Below are 9,990 nucleotides of genomic sequence, written 5' to 3' on the forward strand. Positions count from 1 at the left end.
CACTATGCTACCAGAGCTCCCTGTTTTATTAGAGAGGCTAATTTAAAGGCCAAAACCACTGATCTGAATATTTACATTCTAGAAGTTGCAGCACCTTAGATAAGCTAAAGTAACTCTTTTCAACTTGATTAATGACAGCAAGAATGCAACTGCACTAGCTGGCATATGGGAAACTGCTGAGAATGAAGAGTCCATATTTTGGCTGACATGCTGTTTGCCTCTTTCAATTCTTTTATTTCATCAAGTTCACATGAAGGAGAGAAAAGGCACCGAGTGATGTTCTGAACAGCTCGAGCACCTTTCTTTCCTCTTTCCAGCAAAAAAGAATAACTTTCTTTTCTTTGCTCTACCTACCACTATCTTTTCCATCTCACATGTCCCATTCCTTTTTAATGACAGATGTTATGAAAGTGGCCTCTATCATTAGACACACTGACCTCTCTTAGAGTTTAAGCTCTAGAAAGTTAATGGAGCCTCCCTATCTTTGAAAATGCCATGGCCCAGTGCTGACCCCGACTTATCCCCAACACACTGATACAAAAGTCATTGACAAAATAGGGAAATGAAAATGAATGTCTAAGAAGCTGAGGAGTAAATCTGGGGAAAATAAAATTTTTACAAATAAAAAAAATCTTTCTCTACTCCTAAGAACATGCTTCTCTATTTTATCTTTTGACTTATTATGTACTTATTTGTAAAAGTTGGGTCAGTGTTGCCCTTTCTTCTTTCTTTTATATACTGCGGTATAAAATGCTGGCTTGAAGCTCAGACTCAGGAGCTGGACTCCTAAGGTTCAGATCTTACTAACTACGTGATCTTGGGCAAGTTATTTAACCTCTCTATGCTTCAGTTCCTTCAAATGTAAAAAGAGAATAATATTAGATTCTAGGAACTCTGGTAGCATAGTACCTAAGGCACTTGACTGCTAATCAGAAGGCTGGCGGCTCAAACCCACTAGCCACTCCTCGGAAGGAAGGTTGGGCAATCTATTTCTGTAGTGATACTGCCTCGGAAACCCAAGGAGGGGTCGCTGTGAGTCGGGTCTGACTCGATGGCACATAACAACAACATCAACACCTTTTAGAGTTGCTGAGAATATTCAATTAGTAAACGAATATAAAGTGCTTCTACCACTGCTGATCACTCTGAAAGGGATCACAATAGGAGGTCCTGGGTATAGTGGGAGAAAAATTTGTAACAAAATTCAAAATCATTAAAAAAAAAAAAAAAGGCCAGACTTTCTAGTCTGATAGAGACCAGTAGAACCCCTGAGACTGCGGCCCTTAGACATTCTTCAAGCCTGGAACTGAACTCACCCTCATAGCTCAACTTTTAGCCAAATGATCAACTGGCCTGGAAAGTGAACAGCAACACCAGGGAAGTACTCAGGCCTTAGAACAATTGACAGAGGAGATCAAACAGATAGCATTTGTCCAGGGATAAAGCACCACAGAAAGGAAGGGATAGGAAAGAAGGACAAAGGGAAACGGTAAACACAGGGAGGAAATGGGAAGAGTGCTGTTACATTGTAGGGATTGTAATTAATGTCACAAAACGAAATGTATGAATTGTTGAATGGAAAACCAATTTGCTCTATGAACTTTCACCCAAATCATAATAAAAAGTTTGTGTGCATATATATACACACACATATATATATATACATACACAGATGTGTATATAACTTATATATGTGTATATATATATATATATATATATATATATATTGCTTATAACATGGCATGGTATGTCAATATACCAAGTATTAGCTACTATCATTACTATTATTTCATATTAACTGCTGACTTTTATAATAATATTTTTGAATTAATACAAGGGCAATTATATTCTTTCCTCATTATAGAAATAAACATGTTCTATGGTGCAGTTGGGAGTTCTGGTGGCATAGTGCCTAAGGCATTTGACTGCTAACCCGAAGGCTGGCGGTTCAAACCCACCAGCCACTCCTCAGAAAGAAGGTTGGGCAATTTACTTCAGTAGAGATACTGCCTCTGAAACCTAAGGAGGGGTCACTTAGAGTCAGAAACAACTTGATGGCAGTGAGGTTTCGTTTGGTATGATGCACTTGTGAGCAATTTAGAAAAAATATAAAGAAGGGAAAAAAAACCTTCCTTCTGCTATCTTACTACTTAGAAGTACCTATTCCCAACATTTACTTCATTCCCTCATAACTATTGTTAAGTCCATTTGTACACTATCACCCCTCCACTAGATCCAGAAGAAAATACAATGTATTTTTATAAAGAGAAGTGATTTTTCCACTGACCAGAAAGCATGAAGCCTGACTTCCTAGGGCATTTAGGTAACACTGGCCATTTTAATTACTATCTCTGCACTTTTGAACCACTACTGAACTATTACAAAATGAATATAGCAAGAGCCTCACCCAGTCTTCCTCACAAGGAGGCCAAGATGCATACATTATCTTCTCAAAAGAAAGTTTATCCATAGAAAGGGGCAAAGTACAAAGTAGATGAGTGTAGAGCAGGTAAAGGCTTGGTTTACAGAGGATGTGTTTTAACAAAATCTGAGAGGAAGCAAAAGACAGGAAATGTCTATACTCTCTTCTTAGCCCCTCTAAATTGTTAATTATAATGTGTTACTAGTATTTAAAGGATGTCCTCTGTTATCCATTTAGAGGAATGCCAAAGAAAGAATTCCATAATAAACACACGTTAATTTTATCACTTTCTGTATAACCCTGTGATAAGCCAAGAGAGAACTGGATGAAATTAGTATACTGTGCTCCTCATTTAAATTCACTCTAATGTCTTAATATGCATCTCTCCTGTGGTTATAAAACATCACCATTTTAATCTAATCTGAACCCTCAAGTATCATCTCCATACCTAGCAAATGAATGATTCATTTATTCAAAATAAAATGAATCATTCTGAAATTGGGTGATTTGCATAAACATATGAGACATTAGCTACTTGTACTGGGAAAAATTTGCCATTTTAATTCATTTCTGGCTTTTTGGCTCCTGATCTTTTCCTACCTAATATTGAGAGACTTTTTCCGCAGCTCACTCCACTTGAAGTTCATGTTATCCAAACGTCTTTGCAACAGGACCGCATCATCTGAACCTTCCAGGGATCTCAGGATTTTTTGGCCATTTTCATCCAGGTTATGATAGATATCCGTGTGAGCTTCAATTTCTCCTTGGAGGTCCTAGAGGACAGTGAGGACACAGAACATATGCATAATTACCAAACAGAAGTGACCAGTTATGAAGGTGAATTTGGAGAGCTGCTCACATTAGAGGATTAGTTCAACAGACATTTCAATTAGGCCAACTAACAAGAAGACACATCCCAAATGAATATGAACATCTAATTAGGTATATAATAAACGATTTCCTGTCATTATGAATGGGAAAGTAATGTATTTATATAACCACCAATTTCAGAAGGTATAGTTTCTATTCCATGGATAAAATATATGATTTTATGAAACTGATTTGGAAAAATATTCCACGACAAAGAGAATCTCTAGCCAAACATTTTATTGCACTATGGGTCAAGTCACATTTTCTATGCACGTATTTCCTATACACATCTGTAGAGATGCCTCTGACCATCAGAGCATGGAGAGACCAATAAACAAGGTGGTGGCTGGTGCACAGCACTGGCCCTGTAATGGGATTCTATGATAGGAAAGAATCTTTTTGATCATACACATTAAGCTCACCTTGGTATTATAGCATCATACATTTATTAGTAAAAATTCCCATTTAAAACACCATCATACTTTTAGCCTTGGCAGGTGGAAAGTCCATAGGAGCTTGATAAGAGTTATGCATCGACTTCATTTGTATATACACAGACCAAGAAAATTATCATAGTAGAAGAATCTGACCTTTACATGGTATGTCTTCCTGTGTAACATTTTCAGCTTGAACCGGGGACTACAGCACTGATCCTGTTGCATAGCAATCCTGAGAAAACCCAGCGACTGAAAGAGCCCTGCTTTAAAATGCCAACTTTGCTTACATTCTGTTGACAGAATGAATTTCAGAGCACAGGCCTCACCAGTCAATAATAATAAACAGCCACTTTGTAGTCCTTGCTAAACGGTAGCCAGGCCTGTGGATGTGGGAGGGACCTCAAAGAGAGGAGGCCTGGAATATGCAACTGACAGTTTATATTAAACAGCCAACTTTTCTTATCATTTTGCCATTATAAGACAGAGACATTATAAATTCATTTTATATATGTGTTTCCCTCCTTGTTCCCAGCAGAACAGTCAAAGCCAAAGGAACATTCCTTAGAGAGCTGCCGACTACCAGCATTCCTTTCTGCCTACACAATGAATGGACGCTTTGTACATTATCTGACTTGCTCTTAGAGATTTGTATGCTTCTGTTCAACAAGTTTAAAAATTCATTCTGAAGCTCTGAACAATTGGATTGATCTGTGTAACTAGAAAAGTTTTCTTTTTTTTCTCTCTCTTTCTGAAATTGAATTAAATTACTCTTCTAAAGTCGGGGGGAAAGTGGCAGCAATACCATGTTAGAAATTCAGAAGAGGTGGCCTGCGTTTTCAGTCACAGCCTCCTAGCTGCAGAGCTTTGAATGCTGCAGAAGGTAGACGGACAATGAAAGCTTCCTGTCAGTATTTTTGGCAGCCAAAGTATCACTGATGGACTCTAAAGAGAATTCTGCCCCATTCTCTTTGGAGGACGGGAAGGGGGAATATGGATAGAACCACATCCAGAACTGAAAGAATGGAAATACTAAACCAGATTGAGTAGCATCTCTAGCCCATCAGAAAGAAGCTTGCTCAGAAGAGATACAGGCTGGTTCTGAAACTATCATACATGGTGGAAATCTAGTATTGGACTTCTTGCAGATTGGAGTTCGGTCAAATATACATCCATGACATTTGTGCAATACATGGAAAAACAGGCCACTTCTTCAGCAAAAGAGAAAAGTGAAATAACTTATCTGAATAATACAAGACTAAAGAATGGTCAGATCCAAGTTATACAGATAATTTCCTTACTTTTACTTAGTTTTCTCATTTTGCATTTGATTTGTACACTACTTATAACTTCACCCCAGAGTACATACTTAGGGGATTTAAGTCGACCCTTTAGTTGTTTAAGATAATAAAGTTTATACAACAATATATATATATAATTGTTAATACATTTGAATTTTTATATACTATATATATAGCAGAGACCCAGGTATCATTAAAAAAATATGCATATCATGAAGACATTAACATTTTCTTTGTTGAATCAATGAGAGATCTCCCCAAGCTAAATAGGATGTCGAATCATTAATTTGCTAATTTTTTGTCCTTGCTATGTATATTACACTGCATACAAACAACTTTGTTGTATCTTCAAAAAGGAAATTAATATAAAATCAATAAACAAGTATTTATTGAACACTGATTATGTGTCTAATCTTAGCACCATGGGAAATATGAGAAATGCAAGAGACATTTTTGTCTTTAAGTTTTCTAAAATCTAGTGTGTACTTTTATTGAATTCATTCACATTAAAAACTTATATTCATGAGAATCTCCTTCCAGACCTCATAGATACTGGCATAAAAACTTTTCTCCCTAGAAATTCACAAGTGGCTGAAGTGTTGTCTTAGTCCTAAATACTATTTACAAGAAGGTAACTCTTAACCCAGTCGTACTTCTCGAGGTCATGATGGTGGTTTAGAACAAATGACACATGTATAATAAAGGGCTTTACAGTTTACAAAACACACATGTACCCCTTTAGTTATTCCTCTCACGGCCCCATGTGAAATACATCATATTCTCTATGCTTTACAGGTGAAACCACTGAAGCTGTAAGGGTGGCATAAAGTCTCATATCTAGTTACGTGTTAGAGTTGGGAAGTGTATGCAGGTCTTTCAACTATAGAAGACCTTGAGCTGTCTCCACCTCTCCATTTGCTATACACACTGAATGTAAGACAGAGTATTTATTGGAGCTGAACAAAGATACTACTAAAAAGAGGGAAAACCACCATTGAGGGAAGAGCATACTGAAAGACAGTATATCTGATTTTGATTAAAAAAAAATTTACCCACATGGATTGATTTGTTTTGATGGGACCTAGTGAATATCTTACTTACTCTTACTCAAACATCTACATGAAATATGAAATTATGACTACTGTTCACTCCTCATTTTACAACTGGGCATTCAAGTCCACATGTGAGCAAATGCTGTTTGTACTGAAAAGAGACCTCCTTACTACAAGATACTCCTGCTGTCATATTAGAAATTCTTCCAACAGTAATTCACCCCTTTATCTACAAGAACCATGTGAACTATCAGCCATACAAAAGTATTGGCTTAAACATGAACTCATCAGTATAAACATTGTGTGACCACATTCCTTAAGGATGAGAGGCTGGTAGGAAATTAGTCAAGCTATAGGACTCAAGGGAGCTCTGGTGACATAGTGCCTAAGGCATTTGACTGCTAACCAGAAAGCTGGTGTTTCAAACCCACCAGCCACTCGTTGGAAGGAAGACTGGGCAATCTACTTCCGTAAAGATACTGCCTCAGAAACCCAAGGAGGGGTTGCTATGAGTCAGAAATGACTCAATGACAATGAGTTGGATTTTTTTTTTTTTTTTAAATAAGACTCAAGTACGTTGCCCTAAAATGGCATCATTGATGAATTAACACAGGCCTCTCTTTAGAAGGCTGGCATAAGTAGTGAAGATTTTTCAGTAAAAATAGGCAGACTGAATCCTAGGTGGGGAGGAGACAGCCATAGGACAAGTAGGAAAGAACACATTCACATTTGAATAGAACTACTATAATGGCCGACTCGACGGCACATAACAACAACAACAACAAAACTATGATGGCACATATGTGGTTACTATCAATAGGAGCTCTGGTAGCATAGTGCCTAAGGCACTTGACTGCTAACCAGAAGGCTGGCGGTTCAAACCCACCAGCCACTCCTCGGAAGGAAGGTTGGGCATTCCTACTTTTGTAGTGATACTGCCTCGGAAACCCAAGGAGGGGTCGCTATGAGTCGGGGCTGACTCGATGGCAAATAACAACAACAACAACATCAGTTAGAATTGACTTGACAGTACTAGTACCATGATGGCATTTGTCTTAAGACTAAACCTTAGACTTAGGGACCACAAAAAAAACAGGAGGTTGGTATTGAAAAGTTTTGCACAGTGCAACCAATCTGAACCAAAATGTAATTTTCATAGTTTTATTTCACTTATAACATAATCAGAAAATTTCCTCTCAAGCCTTAGTCACTGCATTCACTGTATATCCTATCAAGTTATCTTCTTTTTATGATTGTATTGTTTAGGAAGAATAGTAACTAATGTTTAGGTAAAGAAAGCATTTGTTGCTTAACAAAATAATACCAGTAGCAGCAACAACAACGACATATACAAGATTTACTAGACACAGACAAAGGAGCTCTGCTGGAGCCGTGTTTAAAGAATTGGGCTGCTAGCAAAAAGGTCAATGGTTCAAACCTACCAGCTGCTCCATGGGAGAAAGATGAGGCAGTCTGCGTCTGTAAAGATTTACAGCCTTGAAAACTCTATGGGGCAGTTCTCCTCTACCCTATAGGGTAGCTGTGAGTTGGAATTGACTTGATGGAAGTGGGTTTGGACAGACACTATCCGAAAGCACTACATCTACATGAAAACATTGAATCTTCTTCGCAACCCTCTAGAGTAAGCATTATTATAATATTCATTTTACAGATAACAGAATGAAATTACAGAGAGGTTAAGTAAAATGTCCGAGGTCGCACAGCAAATAAGTGATGCACCCAGATTTCAAACTCAGGAAGTCAGCTCCAGAGATTGTGCTCTTAAACACTACACTATATTACGGTACTTTTGAATTATAGTTTGCTGAGGGTATTTTTTTCCCCTAGTAATAACAATCCAGCCTAAATTTTAGCAGAATGAGCACTATAAATGAGACAGTATCAAATAGCACTGTATTTAGAAGTATAAAACTAATTTTGTGTTCTTAATATAGAGACTCAAACAAACCTGAAGCAGTGGACAGAGATGCAGCTGATATGACAATAGAAAACACAAAATAATTGAGAAAATGGGTGCAAATGGAAAATAATAGGTAGCCTCCTGCCCACAAAAAGGGAAAATATAGCTCAAAGTTCAGTATAATTATGGAGAACATTTTAGCTGGGTATCAAGAAAGTTCAGCTATGAGAAAAGCAAGATGGCACAGTGCTAAGGTTTAAGAAGTAGAGGGTACTCCCTTTCCTGGAGGGCTTTTTACATATCCAACACTTCCTCCTTCTCTAAGAGTCTGGCTTGCTCCTAGTGAAAGCCTCCTTTATCACTCTCCAGGAAAAAATTACAGCAATGAGGAATTAAATAGACACAGGTTTGAGTCTGTCCCTTCTATTTATCTTATTAGCTATATAACTTTGAAAACTCTGTCATCTCTGGCTTCACTAAATATTAAATAATAATGTCTACATGCTGGGTTGTTTTGAATAGTACATGGGATAAACCTTGTAAAAAAATACTTTGAACAGTGTCCAGCATACAATAAGCCTTTAATAAATAGCTAACATATTAGTAAGTAATATAAGGAAGTTAGTCAGAAGGGAATCAATGTGGAAATCAAGTGTTAGAAATAGACTTCACCAAGTCCTAGGACTTGGTTTGAGCTATGAAGTATGGGTAGGATCGAAAGAAGTGAAGGGAAGAGGTTATTCCAGGTGGGACGAGCCTATGATTGGCATAAATGTGGGAATGAGTTTGGTTATGAGCAGGGACAATGAATTGCACAGTTTGATTGGAATGGATAATGTGTGTTAGGGAGAAATAGAATGTAGTCCAGTTCCCTAAAGGAAGCTGGATGAAGTCTGTCTTTTAGGAAGCTACTGGGAATAAAAGTTTACAAAGAAAAGTACAAAGCTAGGATTATAGAATATTAAATATATATTATCTCTTTCAATAAGTAGAATGATCCAGAATGATCCATGGTGTTTATAAGTAGTAAGTTAACTGGAGAAGAATAAGAAATATTACAAAATTTCTACTAGAACAAAAAGAAAGAAGGGATATATCAGGAATTAGTTCATGTTGCACTCTTCTTTGTATTATCCAAACAAATAGCTGTGATATTATTCCAAAACATCAAGGATAGTAGTATCCACATATTTCCTTTCCTATGTATATAGAATTGTTGTTGTTGTTGTTATGTGCCTTGAAGTTGGACCTGACTCATAGTGACCCCTCCTTGGGTTTCCAAGGCAGTATCACTCAGATTACCCAACCTTCCTTCCGAGGAGTGGCTGGTGGGTTTGAACCGCCAGCCTTCTGTTTAGCAGTCAAGTGCCTTAGGCACTATGTTACCAGCGCTCCCATGTATATAGAATTACTTGTCACTAAAAAAAGAAATCCAGCAAATGATAACCTCTCTATCTTGAATATAGCTGAGAATTAAAAGTGAGAAAAAAAATTATATAGAAAGAATAAAAAATAGGCAACCAAATCTCCCAACAAATTTCATCATAGAAGCATGATCTCTAATACTTTCTGAAAGTCATCATTATGAATAATGACATGGTCATTTGTTTATATTTAGTCATAATTTTTACCTAATTCAAATTAATTTGAAGAAAATAATAATAATAATAAAAGTGATGATCTGATTTCCAAGAACTCAAAGGGGTAGAAACAAAAGATCTGAAGTAGGAGGGAAGTTATCCTATGGGGTACACTGACAGTAACAAGAAATGACACTTGGCCAAGAACCAGAAAGATAGAAAAGGAGACTCAGGCATGCGTGGTTGACCTGGGCCACACAGTGTGGAGACTGACAGCCCTACATGTGTTAATAGCCCTTGAAGGCATCACCTAGCTTTATGTTGTTGTTGTTGTTAAGTGCCGTCGAGTCGTTTCCGACTCATAGCGACCCCATGCACAGCAGAACGAAACACTGCCCGATCCCGCACCA

At 37.4% G+C, this 9,990-nt stretch overlaps 1 protein-coding gene across 1 annotated transcript in view; it reads right to left on the reverse strand.

The window, feature by feature from the left end:
• LOC103201376 (dystrophin-like) overlaps positions 1-9,990 on the reverse strand; it is a 2,052,823-nt gene that overhangs the window by 493,848 nt on the left and 1,548,985 nt on the right. Inside the window, exon 44 of the mRNA XM_042781676.1 lies at positions 3,023-3,195. Coding sequence (XP_042637610.1) covers positions 3,023-3,195 — 173 coding nt within the window. The remainder of the gene's footprint in view (positions 1-3,022; positions 3,196-9,990) is intronic.

The sequence above is a fragment of the Orycteropus afer genome, unplaced genomic scaffold (assembly GCF_000298275.1).
Source record: "Orycteropus afer afer isolate SDZICR_OR568_19922 unplaced genomic scaffold, OryAfe1.0 scaffold00148, whole genome shotgun sequence".
Taxonomy (NCBI): Eukaryota; Metazoa; Chordata; class Mammalia; order Tubulidentata; family Orycteropodidae; genus Orycteropus; species Orycteropus afer.